At 52.1% G+C, this 23,250-nt stretch overlaps 3 protein-coding genes across 5 annotated transcripts in view; 2 read left to right on the top strand and 1 right to left on the bottom strand.

Moving 5' to 3' along the window:
* Nucleotides 1-731, top strand: part of SNX1 (sorting nexin 1) — a 37,183-nt gene extending 36,452 nt beyond the window's left edge. The window contains exon 15 of the mRNA XM_041744775.1: nucleotides 303-731. Within this exon, the coding sequence (XP_041600709.1) occupies nucleotides 303-353 (51 nt within the window). The 3' untranslated portion in view covers nucleotides 354-731. The remainder of the gene's footprint in view (nucleotides 1-302) is intronic.
* Nucleotides 732-9,886: 9,155 nt separating this feature from the next.
* SNX22 (sorting nexin 22) lies at nucleotides 9,887-17,449 on the top strand. 3 transcript variants are annotated; one of them, XM_041745557.1, is made up of 8 exons: nucleotides 9,887-10,182; nucleotides 11,866-12,690; nucleotides 13,018-13,101; nucleotides 13,479-13,583; nucleotides 14,070-14,164; nucleotides 14,538-14,570; nucleotides 14,817-14,884; nucleotides 15,346-17,449. In XM_041745557.1, exons 2-8 carry the CDS (start codon nucleotides 12,616-12,618, stop codon nucleotides 15,456-15,458), a joined length of 573 nt encoding a protein of 190 aa, XP_041601491.1. In that variant the 5' UTR covers nucleotides 9,887-10,182; nucleotides 11,866-12,615; the 3' UTR covers nucleotides 15,459-17,449. The 3 variants fall into 3 exon arrangements, with proteins under 3 accessions (XP_041601491.1, XP_041601493.1, XP_041601492.1); XM_041745559.1 differs by lacking the exon at nucleotides 13,018-13,101; XM_041745558.1 differs by lacking the exon at nucleotides 14,538-14,570.
* Nucleotides 15,860-21,761, bottom strand: PPIB (peptidylprolyl isomerase B). The gene is made up of 5 exons (XM_041745555.1): nucleotides 21,575-21,761; nucleotides 20,776-20,889; nucleotides 19,201-19,294; nucleotides 16,765-16,949; nucleotides 15,860-16,208 (listed from the first exon to the last, which is right to left on the bottom strand). Exons 1-5 carry the CDS (start codon nucleotides 21,707-21,709, stop codon nucleotides 16,086-16,088), a joined length of 651 nt encoding a protein of 216 aa, XP_041601489.1. The 5' UTR covers nucleotides 21,710-21,761; the 3' UTR covers nucleotides 15,860-16,085.
* Between the last annotated feature and the right edge of the window lie 1,489 nt (nucleotides 21,762-23,250).

Here is a 23,250-nt window from a genome sequence, read left to right as displayed (position 1 = left end):
GCTGTGGCCCCCACAGGGGTACTCCCTCCAGGGCAGAACCAGGAGTATCTTTAGTGATTTCCCTTGAACTTGATGCTTCCTCTTAGTCTAGAGACAGGTCAGGGCAGTGTGGCTTGCTGGCCAGTCTGTCCCAAGGTCCACTCAGCCTAGCCATTTCCTCAGCTTGCCTCAGCTCCAGCCTCCCTTGAGGTGGCTCAGGCATCTGAGGGAGTGCCATGCATGGCACTGTGCTTGCTCCCCTCCCAGGCTCAGGCTCTGCCACTAGGTGGGGGCACTTGCTTACTGTCCCCACTTCTTTGCAGCTGGCAAAGTACTGGGAAGCCTTCCTTCCTGAGGCAAAGGCCATCTCCTAATGGACCAAGGACACCAGAATCCACCTGCCTGACGCTGCCTTTTTATACACTGTCCTCCACCTCTGCTGGACTCCAGTGATGCATCCTGCCTAGCCTGGACTTTACCCCTTCCTCCCTGCCCCCACAACCCCTGTCCCTATTCTAACCATTACTTCATTTAGCTTCCATATATATTTTCTTACCTGAGAGAATAGTTTCTTGCTTTAAGCAAAAGACCTACACTAGGTGGTGGAGTTAGGGGATAGGGGTGGAGTATTGATATAAATATATAAATACAAATGTATATTTTTCAGGATGTGGTTAGGAACTGGGAATAACGTTTTCTGTTACTCCTGATGGTGCCATGAAAAGATTATGTAATAAAATATTTTAAAATCAGGTCACATGCCTCAGAATGGTCTTGCTTTTTGCTTTAGGCTGGGAAACTGTTGGGAAGCAGATCTGGAATACTATGAACGAAGAAATTGCCCAAGTTGAGGAAGTTTCTCTCTACAGGAGTTTACAAGCTTTTGCTGCTGTTTCCCTATGGAACTAGAATTTCTTTTTTTCTGTCTACCTCAGCTACGTGCTCGGAGGGTCTCTTAGTCTGTTTAATTCTTATTCCTACTTTTTTAGGGAAGGAGTTGTAAAGACATCTCTTACAGTAAGAGGGTCAAAATGGATTCTCCTGCACAGGAGGCCGACTCTCTTTTATTCCTACTCTGTTTCCCTTGGCTGCCCAGGGCTCTCTGAATCTTGCCCTCTGAGAGCAGTCATGTGCTCTAAACTTCTTTTTGCCCATGTCCTCAGTAGACTGATGTTAAAAGTGTGAAGAGGCTGATATGGACTTAACACTTTATCCGCACTGCAGCAGAGCCAAGCACTCCGCTTTAGATAAGGCCACCCAGGAGTTCCTAAACTGTTTGAGGTTCCAGGAAGCTTTACTGCCTATGCCCAGGACATAGCATGCTAAACGAGGCCCCAAGTGTTGTCCACACAGTCCAAGGACATTCAAAGGGGTCTCTGTCCCGGCCTGGCCAGGGAGGCTCAAGTCTCAGATGCGCTGTTGCTGGGCTTCCCCTCAGCTGTGTCCACAGCTGCTGAAACTGGCTGGTCAGAGTGGACTGTGAAAGCTGCTCTGTGGCGTGGGGTTGGCAGACTGCCTGCCATGGAACCTTGCCACTCCTGCCTCCCCTCCTCCAGCCCGAGACTCCCCTTTCTGAGGGTGCTTCATACCTACTCTGTTAGTTCTCTTTGGTGGGTGGTTAAGGTTTGGGAGGGGTGCAGCTTGAGGCAAGAGAATGCAGTAAACAACACTGATTTCCAGTACACCAGCCTGGTGGGGGCAGGGATGTGGGGGGTGCAGTGCTGGCAAGTATCTTTTTCAACGGGTTGATTTTTGGGGAAAAAAATCCGGCTCTTCCTACCCTCCAGTGTCCTCATTACCACCCTTACCCTTGATTTAACCTTCCAGTCCTTACGTGTTTGTTTTTGCATAGTTGTCATAATATACACAGAATACTTTGTATCCTGCTTTTATCATTCAGCACTATGTATGTTATGAGCATTTCTTCTATATTGTTGTATATCTTCACACACTTTATTTATTTATAAGGCTATGTAATTTTAAAGCTTCCACAGAGTGACTGTTCCATAATTCTGACTCATCCCTCGTTGTTGGATTCTTGGTTGTTTGGTAAATTTTAAATTTTAATCGAATTTCAGTCCTACAGAAAAGTTACAGGATATCACAAAGAACTTCCATAGGGACGCCTGGGTGGCTCAGCGGTTAAGTGTCTGCCTTCGGCTCAGGGCAGATCCCAGGTCCAAGGATCAAGTCCCCACATCATGCTCCCTACAGGGAGCCTGCTTCTCTCTCTGCCTATGTCTCTGCCTCTCTCTCTCTGTGGTCTCTCATGAATAAATAAATAAAATCTTAAAAAAAAAAAAAAAACTCCCATATATCCTTTACCCAAATTCACCAAGTTTTACATTTTACCTTATTTGCTTTTTGACTTATTATCTATGCTTACATATTGTATTTTCTGAAGCATTTGAGAAAAGTTGCAGACATTGTGCCCTTTTATCCCAAAATCTGTAGTATACATTTCCTTAAGTACAAGGACACTCTCTCATAACTTAAAACCATAAGTACGGTTATTGAAATCAAGTTTGACACTGAAATAATACTGTTATATAACTCATGGTCCATACTTAAATTTTGTCAGTTGTCCCAGTAATTTCCTTTATAGCAATTCTCTTTTTCCTGGTGCAAGATCATGTGTTACATTTAGTTACACAGGATTACACGGGTCTCTGTTGATCCAGAACTTCCCAGCCTTTGGTTCGTTGCCATTCATTACCTTTGCATTTTCGAAGAATATTTGTAGAATATTCCTCAATTTGGATTGGCCTGATGACTAGATTAGGGTTTTGCAATTGGGAACATCACAGAAGTAACATCCTCCATGCATTTTATTTTATTATTTTTTTCCTCCGTGCATTTTAAGTTCACATATCATGTCAGTTGGTCCTGCTAATGCTGCAGTCAACTCTGATCACTGTTACTATTTTCCCCTTTGTAATTAACAAGGAATTTGTGAGTTGATACTTTGAGATCATGTAAATACCTTGTTCTCTTCCATTGTGCTTTTCTAACCCCATAATCTGCATTTACTGGTTGGCACCCTACCAAAGAAAGGCATCCTTTCTCCCTTACTTAATAATATACTTGTTTATCAGTATGGATGAATGGATTCCTATTTTACTTCAAATTGCAAGCCACTGCTTTGATTTACTTTGATTCTCAAATCATCCCAGATTGCTGGGAGAGTCCTGTATCTTTTTAACCTGTCTCCATTTTTGAACACTTTTTTGTTATTTTCTGGCATAATGTTTCGAGCTTCTCTTGTGTCTTCCTTGCCCCAGCCCTGGAATCGGCCATTTCTCCATGGAGTCTTGATTTCTTATAGTAGAGAATTGTATTTAGAAACCAAGATCTGGAAAAAAAGAAAAAGAAAAAAGAAAAGAAAGAAAGAAACCAAGATCTGGGCACCTGTGTAGCTCAATGGTTGAGCTTCTGCCTTTGGCATCAGGGAGTGATCCCGGTGGGATCGAGTCCTGCATCAGGTTCCCTGCAGGGAGACTGTTTCTCCCTCTACTTATGTCTCTGCCTCTCTGTGTCTCTCATGAATAAATAATATCTTTTTAAAAAAGAAAAGAGGACATACCCCGTGGGCTCAGCGGTTTAGCGCTGCCTTCAGCCCAGGGTGTGATCCAATCCTGGAGACCCAGGATCGAGTCCCACGTTGGGCTCCCTGCATGGAACCTCCTTCTCCCTCTGCCTGTGTCTCTGCCTCTCTCTCTCCCTGTCTCTGTCTCTCATGAATAAATAAATAAAATCTTTAAAAAAAAAAGAAAGAAAGAAATAAACCCAAGATATGGGTCCGGAGAGTGCTCATTTCTCCTGCAGCGTCATTGCTTCTAGGCTCTTGGCAGCCAGACAAGAAAATAAGGAAGGATAAAGATCTATATAGCAACAGAGAGAAAGAGAGATGACTTAAAAGAATTAGATATTAAAAATCATGAATTCACACGGATACTTCCACTCTAGTCCAATTGGGTTTATCCTAGTCTCCCTTTTCCATATCTGTCTCTTCTCCAGAGAAACTTAATTTTAAAACTTTCTCCTTGCTTTGTTATGTTCCATACAATGATCATCTTGATGCAAGTTTGTTTTTTTTTTTTTGTTTTTGTTTTTGTTTTTTGTTTTTTTTATTTTTTCCTTGGGATGGACTCTTCTGGTTTCAGAACTTCTTCAGCCTCCAGCATCCGAGGCTGACCGGGTCTGTGCATTTCTGTACAGAGCTTGCAGATGTGGAAATTGAGGAGGCCAGCAGCAGGCGATGAATGCTGAGCCGAAGGCCTGCACAGTGGTACGAAAGAAGGAGTCCTACCTGGGGACTCAAGAAGAAGAAATATGTAGAGAAGAGGATGCTTGCCCTGGGTGAAGGCAAGGGAGAAGAGGTATTTGCTCTTAAAGGTGAAGAGGTATTTGCTCCTTCTGGGGCCATTCTGCTTTGCTGCCTCCCAACAGTGGGAGGTAGGCACATCTAGGGAAATGCAAGTGGCTCCGTGTGCCAGAGTCAAGTCAGTGGACAGCCTGCAGAGTGATGAGCAGGAGGCAGATCCTACCATCTGTACAACTTGTGAGGCACTTTGAACATCATCCAGAAGTGTGGAGAGCCAGCGAAGGGACCTCAGCAGGAAGTAACATGGTCACATTTGTGATTTAGATCCATTCGAAGGTGTGAGACAGGCAAAGTGAGCAGCCAGGCCCTTCCCAACCAGCCGGAGGGGGCTGAGGGGGGCAGAAGGAATGGTCCTGGAGCTCCCAGGAGAGGCCCGGGAGGTGCACATGCAACCACAGGCATCTGGTCATTGAGGTGATGAGAGGCCTGAGGGAAGGGCAGTAGCTAGCCTGGCCTGCAGGTTTCTGGCTCGGGTTCTGGGGTAGACAGTGAAGCCCTCCTGACACAGGTAACACAGGAGGCCGAGTAGGTGAGGAGCAGATGGGAGTGGACAGTGAGTTTAAAAGGTGCTGCCCATGTCCTGTTGTGTCAGAGGCTCCTCTGGGAAGGGAAGCCCGTGCTGAAAGGTGGGAGAGAAACAGAGTGAAAGGAGCCTTTATTTTATTAAAATGTGGGTCAGTGGGGGATCCCTGGGTGGCTCAGCGGTTTGGTGCCTGCCTTCGGCCCAGGGCTTGATTCTGGAGTCCCGGGATCGAGTACCGCATCGGGCTCCCTGCATGGAGCCTGCTTCTCCCTCTGCCTGTGTCTCTGCCTCTCTCTCTCTCTCTCTCTCATAAATAAAATCTTTAAAAAATAAAAAGACTTGCATTCTGAATGCACATGTAGCTGGGAACCCTAAAGAAAATAAAGAATGCCTTTGCAGCTCAAAGTGTAAAAATGGGGAGTTGATAAATCTGCTGAGGGTGGGACTGGGAACTGGATGAGGAGAGAGTATGGTGATGGAGAGAGTGTCCACTGCTGAGCATGCCTAGGGCCCATATGGGACTGGAAACTGTGGATTTGAGGTGCATCAGGACCAAGGTGGTGGGATTTTCCCCACAGCAGCCTACGGGAACGGGAGGGAAGGGGAAGATACTGATCCCTCCTGCAGCAAAGGATAGACTTTGCTGCAGTTGGCATACATTTGGATGAACATTTTATCTTTGGAGACTCTGGCTGAGATTTTCTGCTCCATGCTTGGGGAGAGTTGGGCCTGAGCTGAGAGCTAGAAATGGGTAAGAGCTCATCCGTGTCTTCTGGCTGTGGGGCTGGTACGTACGCCATCTGCCAGTGCCTGGTGACACCAGATGTGTGGTTGACGATGGCATTCTCTGCCAAATAGTCAACTCTCTGAAGTGGTACGTCTTTGTGACTCTATGGTCCCATCAAAGATTTGGGCTCAAAATAGGTCCTGAACAGATAAATGTGGAATGATCTCCCAACTGCAGATTGTACCACTGGCATTCACAGCCTCCTGCAAGAGGCTCCATCCAGTTCACCTTTCCTTTTTATCTCCTAGTGTTTCACACAACAGTGCCAACACCTCACAGAAGCTGCCTCCAGACATGCTCTTTCCTTTGTCACTTCTGTGTGGCCTAAGGAGGCTTTCATTAATGTTGGGCTGTGTACCTCATGCACCCTGTCTCTGCTCCCATCCCTCTCTTCAATCTCAGAATTACACCTATCTGAATGGGAGTGGAAGTAGATAGAGATGGAGGGCACTGGCGAATGTGTCAGAACATTCACTGGGGATACCCATAGACATGTCTAGAAACCAAGTCTGTGAAGATGACTGTGTAGAGGTGCCCCTCTTAGCATTGTTTACAGTTGTAAAAATTGAAATCAATCTCAGTGTACAGCAGGAAGAGATTAAATGAATTATGGTACGTAATACAATTGGATATTATACAGTCATTGGAGATGATACATAGCTATATTGACAAGGAAAACATTTTTAAGTGAAAAAAGTAGGTTATAGAATTACATATATGGTCTCCATTTATACAAAATTATATGGGAAGGATGTTGATTGAATTGATATCCATGATTGCCTAGAGGGATGGAATTTTGCATTATTTAAAAATTTTATGCCATGTTCTGTTGCTTGGAATTTCTGTGTATTGTCATTATAATCATAAAAATTAAAGTGTCTTCATTATGGGAAAACAAGCCAGTGCACCCTTTGAGGCCGACTTTATATGTACATTCTCTGGGAGGCTTTTCTTGATGCACTTTCCATTCCACTCCCAGACTAAAAGGGTAGCCCTACCTCCTGTTAGCTTTTTGTAGCTCATCCTCTTAAACCTCTGGTCTTTCTCACTCTTCTGTGCATTGTTATCTCTGAGATGATCTAATTAGCCTCTGGGGCTCTGAACTCCTTGAGATCACAGAGGTGATCTCTAGGTGTTGTTCCTACCCGTCTCCATGTTCTCCACCCACAAAGGCAGCCTCCGGGGTCAATGGCTACCATTTAGCTCTGGCAGTTATTGTTTTATGAGCCTGTGGGCCCAGATCTTGGGGTTTTTGAAGATATCCAGAAATCAGGCCTGATTTGGGGTTTGATAGGCCTTGCTGCAGTTGGCAGGAATAGTGCTTGAGGTGGGTATCTGCAGGCTGGGAAGTGATAGCCACTTGTCCCATGCTTACTCCAGACAGGACTCCTCCCCTTTCCCCTTGTCTGTTGTGGAAGTGCCCCTCTGGCTGTGATGACCAGATCTCTGGAGCAGAAAGCACCCCTTACCCCAAGGCTGCTCAGCCTCCATAGGATGCACTTTGGATCCAGAAAAAACACAGAAAAACTATTCAATCTGAGGACTGTTCCTTCTAGGGATGTGACCATCGTTTCCAAATGACTGCCCCCTCCTAGCTTCAGAGCTCTCAGCTTCCTCTTCCATTCTGAGTGGCAGCAGTGATGACCACAGGAGCCCAGCCAGCAGGTCTCCTGGCAGCGTCACCAGAAATAATGATAAGGCCCCTGGCAGGCCAGGAACCTGTGTGGGGGAAGGGTAATCCCTTTCCACCCCGGAGCCTAAAGATAAGAGCTGTCATGTATTAAACACCTACTCTGTGCCTGTGGGCTTAGAAACATCTCTAATCTAGCATCAGGAACCTCAGGCCTATGTTAAGAGACTGAGGCTTTGAGCCCTAAAGCAGCTCATTCAGGCTCACACCCCAGAGCTCAGAGCTAAGACTTGAACCCAATCTGCTTGACCCAGCTTGTCTGCCACCCCATGTCCCACATGTTCTAGATAGGGATGGACAAGAGGAACCTAGATATTAACCCACGAAGTTGTTCCTAAAGACCTGAATTAAAAAAAAAAAAAAAAAAAAAAGGACCTGAATAAAGCCCCTGGTAGACCTGTTGAGGACATGTTACCCACCTGAGCTTAGAGGCACATGAGCTGCTCTGACCTCTGTGAGATACTCTGTCCCCAGACAAGCACTGTGTGTGGCCCAGTTGGGTGGCAGGAGCAGAAGCTGGAAGACAGGAAAGAAGCTTGGGTGAGTACTGGGGGACCATTGGTGGCAGAGACTAAAACCTCCACTTGTTGAGAGAACACAGGCCGCGCTCAGAACTTCCGGGGGTGGGGGGCGGGAGCACCTCCATTCCAGATGTCAGGGTCTGGGGCCTGGCTTTCCTCTCGGCCTCAGTTCTTGGACTCACAACTCCTCATGACAAACTGCTGTCATCTGAGGGCTCCTGAGCACATCTCCGTTCCCTGAACCCCAGTGCTGAGCAACCCCAGAGGGGCTGATTGTTTGGTCCACTGACATAATCATTCTAAATAAGGAGTGTTGGGAGTTGTGGCACCAGAAAAAAATCTCCCTGGGAAGCTGTGCTAAGCCTCTGCTAACTCCCTCCACTCCAGCCATGAGTCACGTCTGAAGCCACCAAGCTGTCCTTATCACCTGGGCAGGGGCGACGGGGATTCCTAGTAGTGGCACTTGGAGCCCCAGTGCTAGAGCCTGCAGGTCCCCTGAGAAGCAGGCCTACCCGGAGGCAAACTTTGTTCTGGGGGGTGTGGCAGGACACACACGGCAAAGGTGCTCTCCTAACCCAACCAGCTCCAGGGCTCGCTTCCCCTTCTGCGCACCTCCGTTTCCTCATCTGTAAAATGAAGACTGTAGACTCTTCAATAATTTAAGATGTTTTAGCAACACTACTTTTTTTTTTTTTAGCCATCTATACTAAAGTCCAATCTTCAAGACCTAAAGGGATGGTGTTTTTTGGGGGGAGGGGGTGTTTTATTAATCAAAAGAGGCACTCAGTCATAACTCGGAGGTTGTTAGAATGAACAGGATAGTTACTGGTTTACACCAAACGCTGCTCCCAGTCATATTACCATTTTTTGGTTGCATAGTATTGAGAAAGGAAAATTCTGGTCACCAAGTTAGTGGTTAAAATAGTTCATTTCTAAAGCTAACCTTGCAATCTCAGGATACCGAGAGAGGAAGGATAAAGCTTGTGTTGCTTCAAAATTGAATCAACAATGTGTTAGGATGAACCATATGTAATTGCCAATGTCCTACCGTTTTAACCTACAAAAACAGTAAATTCGCATAATTCAGCAAATAATAAGAGCTAACATTTATTTACTGTGTGCCAGGCCCCCGCTGAACACTTTGCAAGCATGAGGTCTCTCAATCCACACCCACCGCTCCACTGTGTAGATAAGGACCCCGAGCGCGGGGAGCTGTCCGAGCTTGTCCAGTGACCAGGGCCTCCAGGTGGCCGGGTCCCCTGGGGCTCGCCCGCCTCCCCCACGCCTCCCTGCGACCAGGTGCTCCAGGGACAGGAAGATTCCAGCCTCTGTGCCAGGCCAGCCCCACAGCCCAGGAGCTGTTGGTTTTCTTAGAGGGATTCGCCACCTCGAGGGCAGCAGCAGCCCGGTGACAGGCTCTGTGTGCCAGTCACCAAGGGCTGCTGGGAGCCAGGGCCCAGCTGGGCCGGGGAGGGGACACCCCCATTCCACGCCCTCGCTGCCCTCTGCTTGGCGGTGACCCTCATCTCCAGGGGCCAGTGTGGGAGTCAAGAGACTGGCCCCCAACCAGGAGCAGCAGTGGCAGCACCAGGGGAAGTTATGAAAACCACCCTCGCCCTCAGAAAACTGGGGTCAGAGCCCTATTTGCAATTCAGCAGGTCTCTTGGGTGATGCTGATGCCTGTGGAGGCCGGAGAACCACCGCTCTACAATCTGATCTGGAAATACTCCAGCCCAGGCAGTGTGACCAACCAGTGGTTTTAAGCTCCCTTCACTCAGAAACTTGGAAATGAAACTCGTGTGTTAGAGAGTGCTGGAGAAAAGGCTTGTATAGGAAGACTCATTCTAAAACCAGAAGTCACTTTGATGGTCTACACAGACATCATATAGTGTGTGGAACTTAGCTCTGGGTTTATATACTGAGCTGGCCGGTGCTTAAGGGAAACAGAAAATAAGATTTTCCTTTGACCATCATAAGTGCTATCCTGTATTCCTCTTTACAGGAAAATGTTCTCCAGAACTTGTTTTATCTTCCCCAAAGACATCCAAAAATGTCTCCAGGCCAAGGATCTTGTTTTTCTTCATTTGGATCTTCACTCATATACCATGGAACACTGTGGAATCAGGAGCTGCCGGTTTACTACCAGATGTTTGACAAGCCAGGTGCATCAAATCTCCCTGGGTAACTGTGATGAAAATCCATTGATTTGAGGCTTCTCAGAAACACCTGAAAGTTAAGCAGATAAGATGGACAACGATCTGCAGAGAGGGAGAGAGAGAAAGATGTCCAACTCTGAAGGTGGGCAGAGGATCCCCTTTATCCCCTTACCCCCACAGGCCTTCCTCCAACTCCTCTCTCCTGCCTCTCTCCCAGGCCTTCGCTCTGTTCCCCAGCCCTTTCCCAACATCCCCTCCTCCATCCAGTCACAGAGGCTTTCAACCAACAAATGTTTTTTGAGTGTCTCTTACATTCTTGGCACCATGGCAGCAACCTCTGACAAGACCAGATCCCCGGCCTGATGGCACTGTAAGAGTCGAGGGCAAAGTTGGAAAAAACAGGGAGACACACAATAAACAGTAACTATGTATTGGAAGACAGGGTGATATGATAGGGTAAGTGGTCAGGAAGGAAGATCTTTTTGAGGAGGTTTCCCCCCCCCCTAAAGATTTTATTTATTTATTCATGAAAGACAGAGAGAGAGGCAGAGACACAGGCAGAGGGAGAAGCAGGCTCCCTGCAGGGAGCCCGATGCAGGACTCTATCCCAGGACCCTGAGATCACAACCTGAGCCAAAGGCAGATACTCAACTACTGAGGCACCCAGGCGTCCCATTTTTGAGGAGGTTTTAGGCTACAAATTGGAAATTTTAGGCTAAGCCCACCGGGTAAAGAGGGAAGAGTGTTCCAGAAAGAGAAAACAGCAAGCACAAAGGCCCTGAGGCAGGAGAATGCTTGTGGGGTTTGAAGAACTAGAAGGTCACTGTGGCTGGAGCCTGGTACAGAAGGGGAAGGAGAGGAAATGAGATGAGAGGTGGTAGCCAGGCTGGGTCACTTAGAGCTCTTCAGATTGTGGTAGGGAGAGTGGGTTTTGTTCTCAGGGCAACGGGAAGCCTTCTGAAGTTTTAAAGCGATGCCTCTGTGGTGGTTTGTGCTATAGTTAGAGAATGGACCTTGTATGAGAGAGAGAGGCAAGGAAAGACAAGATCCATTCAGAGATGTAGCAGTTTTCTGGGTGGTCCTTAGGGTAGATTAGATGACCAAGAAGTTTGGAGGCCTGAGGGTCCTGGGAGAGGACTACGTGGTCAGTAGACAAGTTGAACAGGGTTTCTGAGCAACGGGGCTTTAAAGTGCAAGGGAAGAAGTGAAACCCCAGCACTTCTGTTCATAGTGGGTCGTTTCCCTTGTGGGAAATTTCAGCTTCCTGATTCTGGGGCTCTTGTGAGATGGATTTTGGGGGAAGAAAGTGTGGGACATAGTATTGGTGAGACCTGCTTACCCTCTTTGAGTTCATCTTCTCAGCTTCTCTCTGGGAGCAGAGTGGGGTAGGGGATGGAGGGGTGGGGAGAGTTTCTGCTCCAGTTCAGAAGCACCTCTGCACTAGCAGGGGAGGAAGTGAGTCAGTGGTCCTCCAATCAGCAGCTGCTACCCCTAAGACAGGTGCTCTGCTGGATGGGACAGCTCCCTTAAGGCCGAAGTGCAGGGGCTCACTGGGAGAGCAGAGGGGCGAGAGGGTTCTGGATGAAACCCTGCCCCCATACCCAGAAAGGCCCTGCCCGGGAGGGGTGGGCAAGAACAGCCCGGTGCCATCTCCCACAGTCTCTCTTCCCCTTCTCTTGCCCTGTACGCGGCCCCTGCCCACCTCTGGCTCCAGGACAAGCCCACAAGCTGCCATCTTCTAACACCTGCTCTGCCGAGGGCTCACCAGGGATCATCTCAAATTTCAGACGCTCTCCTGAGGGAACCTGTTATCCCAATTTTGCAGGTGCGAACAGGTCTACATGGTTCAGGAAATCCAAGCTATCTGACCCCCAACGCAGAGCCTAGGTCCCTAAACTGCTTCTTCCCGCCAAACTGGACCTGAAGCAGGTTGGAGCTGAAAGGTAAATGAAGGGATGGAAAAAAAAAAAAAAAGAAATGAGGGGGCTTGTGGATGCTGGGCGAGGCGGCCTCAGAGCCAGATGGCCACGCCCTCCCCAGGCGTGGCCGCGCTCCCAGGGTCCAGGTGAAAGGTGGAGGGAAGGGGACGGGGGCAGCCTGGTTCCCGGGAAGGGTGTGCGGAACGCAAAGAACATCCTTGGTGGTCCCCAGGGTGGGCGCTGCGGTCTGGACCCCCCTTCCTGCCCAGCACCCACAGACCCTAGTCCTCCCTGGGAGCTCAATAGAGTAGCTGAGATTTGGGCTCATCTGCGTTCTCAGTAAATGTCGGCAAACGGAGGGCGGTCAGCCCAAGGGCCCCCGGCGGCCCACGAGGCTCAAGGGGCGGAGCTCTGCCCCGCCCCCCGCGCGCGGCCTAATCTGCCCCCCGCAGGACCCGGCGGCGCGAGGGCACGCCCGGGACCCGGCCGGCTGGGGGCGGGGCCACCAGGGGGCGGGGCCACCCGGGACCGGCCGGCTGGGGGCGGGGCCGGCTGGGGGCGGGGCCGCGGGCCCGCCGGGGTCTGCGGTCCCAGCTGGGAGAGGTCCTCTGGGAGCCTCGCGCTCGGAGGGCTCGGGGGCTGGAGCCGGGGCGCGGATGCTGGAGGTTCACATCCCGTCGGTGGGACCCGAGGCCGAGGATCCCAGGCCGAGCCCAGAGAAAGGCCACATGGTGAGCGGGGACACCGGATGGGAAGGGGTGCGGGAGCCGCGGGACTGCCCCCGCCAGGCGCAGAGGGGATCCCGCTCCCGGGCTGGGGCCTGCGGGCGCGGCGGGTCAGGCAGCCCTGAGACCGCCCGCCGGGATTGCCGGCTCCGTGGACGGCCGTCCGGGCTCACGAGGGGCTGGAGCAGAGGGGCGGGCCCGTCCTCGCGGTGTCCCCGAGCGTGTGGGGAGCGTGGGAGGGTGCCCGGAGGTTGGCCTTCGACTGCGGGAGGGCGGGCGCGGGGCCTCCCGCGGGGCCTCACGCGCACCTGGCCGCCCGCCCGCGCCCGCCAGGTGTTCCGGGTGGAGGTGCTGTGCCGCGGGCGCAGGCACACCGTGCAGAGGCGCTACAGCGAGTTCCACGCGCTGCACAAGCGGGTGAGGCTGCGCCGCCGACCGACCGCCCGGCCCCCGGGAGACGGACAGACTGTGGGCCCAGCCTCATCCATTGCCGCCGCAGCCCCTGGAGGGCTCCGGTCCTGGGCACAGACCTCCCTGCGGGCTGCAGGGGGACGCAGAGGAGCAGGGCCAGCCGGTACTGTCGATGCCAGCGCGTGGCCCGCCGGCCCTCGGGCGCCTGGGGGGGGAAGTGGGGGCTGCGGTCTCCTTCGCGGGCCCCAACCATCACTCACTAGGGTCCGCCCCAGGGTAGAGCCTGCGGGGGGGGGGGGCTGGGAGAGACTCTTGGCTAGGGTGCAGTGAGCTTGAGGGCTCTGTGAGGAGGCTGTGACGGCACCGCCGCAACCTCCCGGCAGATCAAGAAACTGTACAAGGTGCCCGACTTCCCCTCAAAACGCCTGCCTAACTGGAGGGCCAGAGGATTGGAGCAGCGGCGCCAGGGCCTGGAGGCCTATATCCAGGTGTGTGTGGGGCTCAGTCTGTTGCCGCCAGCTCTGGACCAGCGGTGTGGGCCCGGCAGAGGGGTGCGGGGGCAGGGAGTGAAGGGGACCCACATTTTGAACATGCTCTTTACTACTCCAAGCCTCAATTCTCTGAACAGTAATGGGTCCAGAGGCCAGCTCTGTGTATGTCGGACGGGAGGAGGGAACACGGAGGCAGGCGGTTCTCATTCCTCAAGGGTGGGAGCCTGTGCTACCCTCAGTGATGAGGATTTAGGTGGGGATCCTCCCCCCCTTCCCCACAGCGCTGCCCGATTACAGAGCAGGTTGGCGTCCTGGGCTTACAACTCACGCAGTCATCCAGGGCCCAGTGCTCAGAAGGCCGCCAGGATTGGTTCAGTGCTCTCTCTTGAAATTCTTAATCCTTTTGGGAGGGCCTCACATTTCCATTTTGCACTGTACGTTACCCAGCTGGGTCTGATTATAGGTTCCCTCTGATCTCTCCAGGGCGTCGTGTACCTGAACCAGGATGTCCCCAAGGAGTTTCTAGAATTCCTGAATCTTCGGCACTTCCCCACGGACCCTAAGGCCAGCAGCTGGGGGTGAGCTCCTTTGGGGGCCACGGTGAGGCAAGAGAGAGGGGCCCCAGTCTTGGGGAGGAGGGGGTCTCTACAGCAAGCGCGAAGGAAAGGTTTTAAGAGGCCAAGCCCGTTTTCTTCCGTTGGCCAGGCACTAGCCTGGTTCTTCTCTGAGATGTGACCTCCCTCATTAGACTTCTTGGCCGGGGTTGAGGGGCTATTTTCTGGACAGTCTTGGTTTCCCCAGCCACCTCCGGAACTGAGCTGGTTACAAATAGAAGCAGTGGTCCCCTGGGAGGTGAAGCGCTGGGTTTGCCTGTCTCCACCTCTTCCTCGCTCGCGTGCCTCCCCTCACCCCCCCCCCCCCACAGCTCACAGCGGGTCTCCTCTTTTTCAGAGCCCTGGGGGAGTTCCTGCCAAATGACAGCAGGCAAGTCAGAGCCCCTGCCCCCCTCCTGCTGCCTCCACCCTCCTGCTGGCCCCTAGTGGCCAGGTGCCAGGAGGCGGGCCTGCTGCTGCCTGGCATCCCCACCGGCTGTTTCTGTGGGTGCCTCCTGAACCTAGTTCCCACTCTTTTCCCCCTTTTGGGTGCTAAGTGAGCCCAATCCCTCGTCTCTACCAGACAGGAGACTCCTGGCCTACCTCACCCTCACTGTTCTGGACTGTTCCCTTTTAGCTCGCAGCTGCACCACCAGCCTGTCATCAGCTTCTGCATGGATCCCTACATTTGCAGTCCATCCTCAGGTGAGGCCGTGCCTCTGACCTATAACCCATCTATAGGGCCTAGGTATTTAGGGTGGGAGTTGGAGGTGAATGTGCCATTTTCAGTTCAGGACTTGCAGGCAGCATCTCATGCCCACTGCCAGCCTTTGCAGCCACACCTGTCCTGTTGCTCCTGTAGCCTTTGTATTCTCCTTCAAGAAGCAGGCATGAAAAAAAAAAGCAGTAGCAGGCATGGTCTTCCCTGGTCTCTGCTCCTCACCAGCCTGGCTTTACCAAGCTAATATGAACAATGTGACTGGAGAATGCCAAGGCCTCATTTAGGGTGGCCTTAGCAGGGGCTTCTGTTCCTGAGGAGAGGGCTGAGCTTATGGGCTCCGGAGCTCAAGGAACTGCAGGCCAGAGGCTAGCGCCCCCTACCTCTTGTCTTCCTTTCCAGTACCCTACCCCTTCCTCCTGTTTTTTTTTTTCCCCCTGTCCTACAGAGTCTCTGCCCAACGTGGTGGTGAATGGCGTGCTCCAGGGCCTCTATGGCTTCACCAACAAGCCAGCTAAAGCTCAGCCAGAGGTTCCTTTTCAAACTGCTCCTTTGCCCTGATGCCCGGACCAGCCAAGAGGCCTATGGGTTGCCTGTCAGGACAGGCAGGTGCTTCATTCTATGTGCCTCCCCATCAGAAGAGGCTGCATCCCCCTTGGCCCAGACCCAGGACTTAGGCACGCCAGGTGCCAGGGCATGGACAATGGGGAATAAGGAATAAAGGGAGAAGTCAATTTAGAGGTAGGCTGTGAAAGGTGGAGGCAGATTTCTTCACCTTCACCAGAAGTGGGCGGGGGACACTCAAAGGTTGAGGCTCTGTGGTGGCAAGGGTTAGAAGCAAGAGCAGAGTTGGTATCTGGGGAAAATGAGGACAGCTATCCACCCCTCCACCCCAGGAGTCCCAGAGGCTGGGACAAACTAGAGCAGGTGTTGCAGGCCCAAGAACCCAGCCCACACACTGGTTATAAAAAACCCACCGTTTTTTTTTAATTGGTCAGCATTGGTAGGAGTTTGAGTTTGTTACAAAACCAGGCCGCTGGCCTATGGAATGTGAGGGGAGAGGTCCGCTCCGTCAGATGCCAGCACCAGGGCCCCTCAGCACGGTGCCCTGTGGCGGGCCGTCCTCACCCATGGGAAGGCGACAGGGACGTGCAGATGGTGGCTCAAAGGGAAGCGGTCCCTGGGGCCCTACTCCTTGGCGATGGCGAAGGGCTTCTCCACCTCAATCTTGCCACAGTCTGCGATCGTCACATCCTTCAGGGGCTTGTCCCGGCTGTCTGTTTTCGTGCTCTCCACCTTCCGTACTACCTCCTGGGAAGGGAGGCAGCGGGGAACAGCAAAGTGAGGCAGGAGGGCCACCCCTCAAGGGAGAAAGGCCCCGGAATATGGCTGGGAAGGCTGAGAACCCCATGTGACCAACAGCATGCAACTGTGAGGCAAGCAAAACCCTCAGGGAATCCTAGCCAGGGAGAGCCCAGCTCTGAAGGGAGGATGCAAAAGTTTTGATCCTCTGAGCTAAGGCCCAGGGGAAGAGGGTGGCTGGGGACTGGGTACCAAGTATCTTCTCAGGGACATCATGTTTGGCTGTGTCCTGCACAACCTGGGGGGGAGCTGCCAGCAGAGCACCAAGTTGTGACATGCAGGCTCCTGCACCTGCACAGCCTCAACAGGCCTCAGGGCCGGAAGAATCAAGAACTTGGGGGCAGAGAAATTGTGTAGTTCTGAATCCCCACTGCCCCAACCAGGTCTGTACATATGAACGCTGGTGAGAATCTGTGGGTTCCCTTTTGGGAAAGGGGTAAAATATGTGGCACCCTTGCTGTGGGGTGAAAGTTGCCCAGGTTTAGCCCTTGCCCCCCAAACTCACCATGCCTTCCAAAACTTTGCCGAACACCACGTGCTTGCCATCTAGCCAGGCAGTCTTAACCGTTGTGATAAAGAACTGGGAGCCGTTGGTGTCTTTGCCTGCATTGGCCATGCTCACCCAGCCAGGCCCATAGTGTTTCAGCTTGAAGTTCTCATCAGGGAAGCGTTCACCATAGATGCTCTTTCCTGGGAAGAAAGAGTAGGTCAGGGAGCTGGGTTGGCCCAAACCAAGCAGATCTTTGGGGTGAGGATTCCAGGGACTGAACCTGTCTTCGATGCCAGGCTGCAGCAACTTATAAAGACAAAGCTGTCCCCTTCCTACCCTCTGGTCTAGGAACCAAACTGTGCTGACAGACCCAGCCGGGCCTTATGCCCCGCTGATTTAGTGAACAGCTCACCCAATTACTTTGAGAATACAGTTTAGTAGATTTAAATAAGGCGTAGATCAACAGTTACCCTTGGCTATGGCCTGAAAGTTCTGCCACAGAAACTGAGATACTTTGGTATCTGCAGACGCAGAGACACAGAGGAGGTAGGAACTCTCCAGAAAAGGAGGACAGCTATAGTTGACCAGTTTTTCTTCGTAACAGCACAGAAGACAGAGGAGTAGGGAGAGGCTGCCATTTGGGTTCTGGATAATTAAGAGCCTTTTACCAATGAACATAAAATAAAAAGCTAGTTGTTGATGTGTGTGGTGTGTCTATCTGCGAGGGGTCTGAGGTCATTTCAGAGATCCTCACCTAGGTCTCCAAGAGCTGCTTCCAGGAGAAATCCTGCCCCCTTCTTTTTCCCTGTCCCCTCTCGGGAGATTCACACCATGCGCATTACCTACTACGGGGCCCGGAGAAACCCAGTAACGAGTCTCATTTTGTTTTACGCAACACCTTTAGAACTCATTTGTGTATGAAACCCCTTTTCTTCCCCAGTATACCTATTGGTTCCAGAGAATGGACCCAGCTTGGGAAGCTGTCCCGGACGGCTGCTCATCAGGGAGGCATTTCTGACTATGCAGCAGGTGGGGAAGGCCAAACCCAAGAATCGCTAGACGCTGGTGGGGGCATCTCAGGGCCAGGCCAGGGAGCAACCTGACCCTCTGCAGAGACTCCTGGCTTGAGTGCTGGCTAAGAGTGTCTCCGAGGGGAGAGACCTCTTTGTAAATCTCCAATGACAGCAGGATTTCAGTTACTGCCACTCTCCAGAAGACCCCACATCTCCATCTTGGGTCCGATCACCTTCCCAACACACATAAGGAGTTCCAAACTCAAATGGAGAACTCTTCATTTTAAGTTCAGTGTATTTCATCATCTTCCCCTCCAGACTTCAGTTATTCTTTTGGCCTTTCCTTTGCACACTGTCCACGTGGTTCCCACCGCATTATCTATCTAGATATCTAGAGAGCGTCTGCCACTCTCACTGCAGAAACAACTAATGCTCAGAGTAGGAACAATGCCTGCCAGACAACTGTCACGAGCATTTTATACATAGGAAAACTGCCACATGATCTTCCCTCAGACCCCTCTGCTCCTGGGTCTTCCTCCCATTCCAGTCCTCCGTGGATCCTCCCTCCACATAGGACAAAGCCCAGGTTCCCAGGTCTAGCCACGGCCTACCACTCTCGGCCCGCAGTGTGGTGGCTGCTCTCCATCTACAGACCCCACCTTCAGCCACGCTCCTGCCACAGAACAGAGCTGTGTTCACCTTAGTCCTGCGTCTTTGCCCAAATTCTCCTGGGCCAGAACCTTGCTCAAATCTTCCCTCACGTTCACGAGGCCACTTCCTGATCAGCTTGGCCTGAAACGACTCCTCTGCTTGCTGGCACCTCCACAGTGGCAGACGTACCATATGCCAGGCACCTACCATGCAGCACCCCAACTCCTCCCACTCTTACTCTATATAGGGGGAAACATACTGAGAGGACTCACCTGCCTGAGGTCACAAAGCACAGAGATGGCAGGTCTTGCCCACTGTGTCTGACCCCGTGCACACAGTGCTAGTTCTATTATGTCTGCTCTGTCTCTCTCGGGCACTGCTGCCAAAGGCCATCACCTATGTTCTGTACTGCTCTATAGCTTTCATGTGATCTTCCTCTGGTTCCTCCCACCCTCATGGTAAACAACCCAAGGACAGCCTGACCCAGAATCATGACCCAGGTGTTTCACTTAGCCTCCCCATCCCCCAGGGGGTACCTCAAGAAAAGTCACCAAGGCTGTAGGCCCTGAGCCGGAGGCCTGCCAGCTGGGTGAACCCCTCACACCTCTCCTCTCCTTTGTCCTGGGGTCCCTATACAAAGAAAGCTGCAGCCAGTCCCCATGTGGGTGCCAGTCCTGACACCAGTGGAACTGGGTGAGCAGGAAGCTCGGTCTGCCCAACACGGCCCAGACCTCCCAGCCTGGAGGCTGCACTAACAGACCCTTCTGCCCAGGGGACCTGAGGTTACCTCCAGTGCCATCTCCTCGGGTAAAGTCTCCACCCTGGATCATGAAGTCCTTGATCACACGATGGAATTTGCTGTCTTTGTAGCCAAATCCTTTCTAGAAAAGAGAATGAGAAGGTGAGAGGTGGCATGAGGCACCATGCAGATATTAAGTACACCCTGCAGGAACCCAGTCCCTAGCTCCTGCTCACAGAAGAGACACTACTGCTGACCAGATCTCTCATTCCACATGCTACTGAGTGAGCAGTTACTGCAGGCCAGGCAGGGAGCCCACAGGCCCAGGAAAGGCTAAGACTGCACATTATCTTTATACAATTCTACTTCACATGCCTCCACCTTTCCCCACTTATGTTTTTCTCATTTTCTCTTCATAAGAACAGATGTTGGGGAGCCCGGGTGGCTCAGCGGTTTAGCGCCGCCTTCAGCCCAGGGCCTGATCCTGGAGACCTGGGATCAAGTCCCACGTCAGGCTCCCTGCATGGAGCCTGCTTCTCCCTCTGCCTCTCTCTCTCTCTCTCATGAGAAAATAAATAACAATCTAAAAAAACAAACAAACAAAAAAACAGATGTTGGGGCACCTGGGTGCATTTGCCTTTGGCTCAGGTCACCATCTCAGGGTCCTGGGATTGATCCCCTGCCCAGTGGGAGCCTGCTTCTCCCCTGCCTCTGTGTGCTCGCTTGCTCTCTCAAATAAAATCTTAAAAAAAAACTAAACAAAGGAATGCAAGAAAGCAGACCAAAAACCAATAAAAAGTTACCTGCTGAGTCACTGCAAAGTTGGAATACAGGCTTTTTTTTTTTTTTGATAATTTTTTATTCTAATTCCAGTGCAGTTAACATACAGTGTTATATTAGTTTCAGGTGTACAGTATAGTGATTCAACAATTCTAACGTTACCCAGTGCTCCTCATGGTAAGTGTGCTCTTAATCCCCTTCACCTGTTCACCCCATCCCCAGCCCTCCCCTCTGGCAACCACCAGTTTTTGTTCTCTAGAGTTAAGAGAAATACAAAGTTTCTTAAACAGGGCACTCCTGTTTCTTTAAAGTCTGGGGAGCTCTGGGCCCCTTAGCTTTAAGAGAAAGTTCTGGTGCATAGGCCACAAACTAGTTTGCTAGTAGTAATCAAGTTTCCTTGATTACTGCAATGTCTTAAAAATGAAAAATTTTCTCCAAAAAAACCTCACCACGCATATTTCTGGATTTTGTTTAAAAACCCTCAAAGAGGGCAGCCCAGGCGGCTCAGCGGTTTAGCGCTGCCTTCGGCCCAGGGCGTGATCCTGGAGTCCCGGGATCGAGTCCCACGTCAGGCTCCCGGCATGGAGCCTGCTTCTTCCTCTGCCTGTGTCTCTGCCTCTCTCTCTCTCTCATGAATAAATAAATAAAACCTTAAAAAAAAAAAAAAAAAAAACCTCAAAGAAATGGTGATAGCAGGTTCCCAGAGCTGCGGGTCAGTGGGGGGCTGGTACTCTGCGAGCGCCAAGCTAGAGATGGGCCACGCTCTGCACTTGAGTTTGCTGCCAGCCCTGCTCGCCAGCTTCACTTCAGGGACCTCCGAATACCTCTGCCCTCGCCACTTACCTCCCCAGTGGCTAAGGCCACAAAATTATCCACTGTTTTTGGAACAGTCTTTCCAAAGAGACCGATGACCACCCGGCCTATATCTTCATCTCCAATTCGAAGGTCGAAGTACACCTGAGGAAGAAGACCATTTCAAACTCTGCCTTTTTTACAGGGGTCCTGCCAGGGAAGGGAGGGCCCAGGAAGGTGCCCAGACGGCAGAGAGCTGGGCCGTATTTTGAGAGCAATGGTTCTGAAGCTGCTTTCGGTGGTGACCAAAGAAGCCCTACGAGAATCTAATGAAGGCTCCAGACCCTCTTCCCAGAACACATTTGTCTGCACTTCCTTTAGACTACACGGTAGCAAACGACCTTTAGTCTAAATAAATCATGAGCGCAGGTTCTAGAAGTGGGCACCCCAACACCGTAAGGAGGGCAGTCTAAACCCGTCATGCAAGTTTCAAGGGGACAGCTGTGCTTTGTAACTAACTGGAAGCGGGTAAAATCTGGCCCAAGTGAAGATGCACAGTTTGCCACACGTGATGCTTCGCCGCCTCCCCAGGGGCTGGACGGCGTCCGCGACAGAGACCGCCCCGAGGCGGACAGTGTCAGCCCGCTCCGGCTCACGGCGGGGGGGCCGGGCATTCTCCGGGCTGACGGAGAGGGCTGCCCGGACGCCGCGAGGCCGCCGCGGGGAGCCGAGGACGAGCCGAGCCCCGGGGCCTAAGTGCCTCGCACCCCGGCGCCCAGCGGCGCCCAGGCCCGAGCGCGGGCAACGGGGGGTGGGACTCGCCGGGCAGGTCGGGGAGGGGAGCGCGGACCTTGACGGTGACTTTGGGCCCCTTCTTCTTCTCGTCGGCCGTGGAGGGGCCTGGCAACAGCAAGAAGAAGACGGAGCCCACGACGAGGGCGGCGGCGAAGAGAACCTTCATGTTCCGCTCGGAGAGGCGCAGCATCCACCGGCCGAGGAGAGCGCGGCCCCGGCAGCCGCAGCGGAGCGCCGGAAGAGGGTGGGGCCGCGTCGGCGTGGGTCCCGGCGGCACCACCGAGCGCGGCTGCGGGGGGGGCCGGGGCTCCTGCGCGCCTCCTGGCGGGCGGCGGCCCCCGCGTCCCCCCTCCGGGTCGGCGCCGGGTGGTAGGTCCCCGCGGGGGGCGGGGCTCGGCCTGGCGTCCGGGCCGGCGGCGACGCGGGCTCGCGGGGGGCTGCCACGTTACGGTGGCCTCATTGGCTTCCCGGCTCGCCCACGGCCCCCGCCAGGCGGCGGCTCACGCACGGCGGCGCCGCCCGCAGAGCGCGCGGATTGGGTCCCCGCCGGGACTCCAAAGTCCAGAGTGCAGAGCGGCCCGTCCCTCGGCCCGCCTGCCCCTGGGGCGGAGCGGGGAGGAGGCGCTCGTCGCTTCCCGACTTGGGCCCGCTGGGCCTGCGCTGCACTAGCTTGGGTGTAGGTGGAAGCGTCCCACGTGGGGCACGCTTCTGCTCACCCAGATAATGACCTTACTGCTCCTTCTGCTTGTCTTGCTAAGCTTGCTTCAGAGCCTTTTATTTACCCTGTCCGTTTACTACCTGTTTTTCTCTGGCCTTACTGCGCTTACTGCTCTATGTAGGAGTCAGGGCACACCTTTATTCTTGTGTACTCTGGTTCTTAAATTCCTTTCTTTACCTCTTTTCCCAACTAACATCATCATCATCATTATTATTATTATTATTATTATTATTATTATTATTATTATTGTTATTTTTAAAGTAGGCTCCACACCCAGCATAGAGCCCAACACTGGGCTTGGACTGACGACCCTGAGATCAGGACCTGAGCTGAAATCAAGAGTCGGAATCTGAACTGACTGAGCTACCCAGGCGCTGCCAAGTAACCACTTTTTTGTGAACAACGAACTGTGTTGCATGTGTTGCACGTGTGGCACTTATTTTGTGTACATCTCCCCCAAAACTGTTGCAGAGTGAAGTGTCCAACAAATATTGGTTGCGATAGCATCATGTTAACACTGAGGTGGGAAATAATATATGTGTGTGTGTGTGTATGCCATGGAAATGGCCTGAGGTTCAGTCTCTCTCCTCTAGAAACCTTCAGCAAGGTCAACGATAGTCGTCAGATGCTTTCACTCTTGTTTTGGTCTACAACATATATACTTCGGTGCTGGGTCTTACCCAGAAAAATTAAATTACACCCATCTTTCAAAAACTTTCACCTATGATGTCATTAAATGTCTTTAAGACCAATATTCAAAGATTAATATAGAAATCTTTGGTCTTCAAAACCCAAATTGTAGGTAGGCATGGCTCTGTTTCAATTAGTTGAACCCTGCAATTTGTTCTCTGAGGTGTGGACCTATGTTTGAGGTTATGCATTGTCCCTGGCATTGACTTGTCCTTGCTTACACTGAGGTCAGTGGAGCTAGGCTGCAAAGCTTCCACAGGTCTCTCACATAAACACAAATAACACTGGCTGTTTCTAATCCTCACACCTCATCCAGACCACCT

Source organism: Vulpes lagopus, chromosome 2 (assembly GCF_018345385.1).
Source record: "Vulpes lagopus strain Blue_001 chromosome 2, ASM1834538v1, whole genome shotgun sequence".
NCBI lineage: Eukaryota > Metazoa > Chordata > Mammalia > Carnivora > Canidae > Vulpes > Vulpes lagopus.
This window is presented reverse-complemented; position numbering and strand designations above follow the sequence as displayed.

Bases quoted from the DNA above. Each gene is read 5' to 3' on its own strand.
- SNX22 (XM_041745557.1), top strand. From the start codon at position 12,616: ATGCTGGAGGTTCACATCCCGTCGGTGGGACCCGAGGCCGAGGATCCC. The intron at 13,584-14,069 runs GTGTGTGTGGGG...TGATCTCTCCAG, and splicing joins GCCTGGAGGCCTATATCCAG to GGCGTCGTGTACCTGAACCA. The intron at 14,571-14,816 runs GCAAGTCAGAGC...GTTCCCTTTTAG, and splicing joins TTCCTGCCAAATGACAGCAG to CTCGCAGCTGCACCACCAGC.
- PPIB (XM_041745555.1), bottom strand. From the start codon at position 21,709: ATGCTGCGCCTCTCCGAGCGGAACATGAAGGTTCTCTTCGCCGCCGCC. The intron at 20,890-21,574 runs GTCCGCGCTCCC...CTTCTTCCTCAG, and splicing joins GGCCCAAAGTCACCGTCAAG to GTGTACTTCGACCTTCGAAT. The intron at 19,295-20,775 runs GTAAGTGGCGAG...TCTCTTTTCTAG, and splicing joins TGGCCTTAGCCACTGGGGAG to AAAGGATTTGGCTACAAAGA.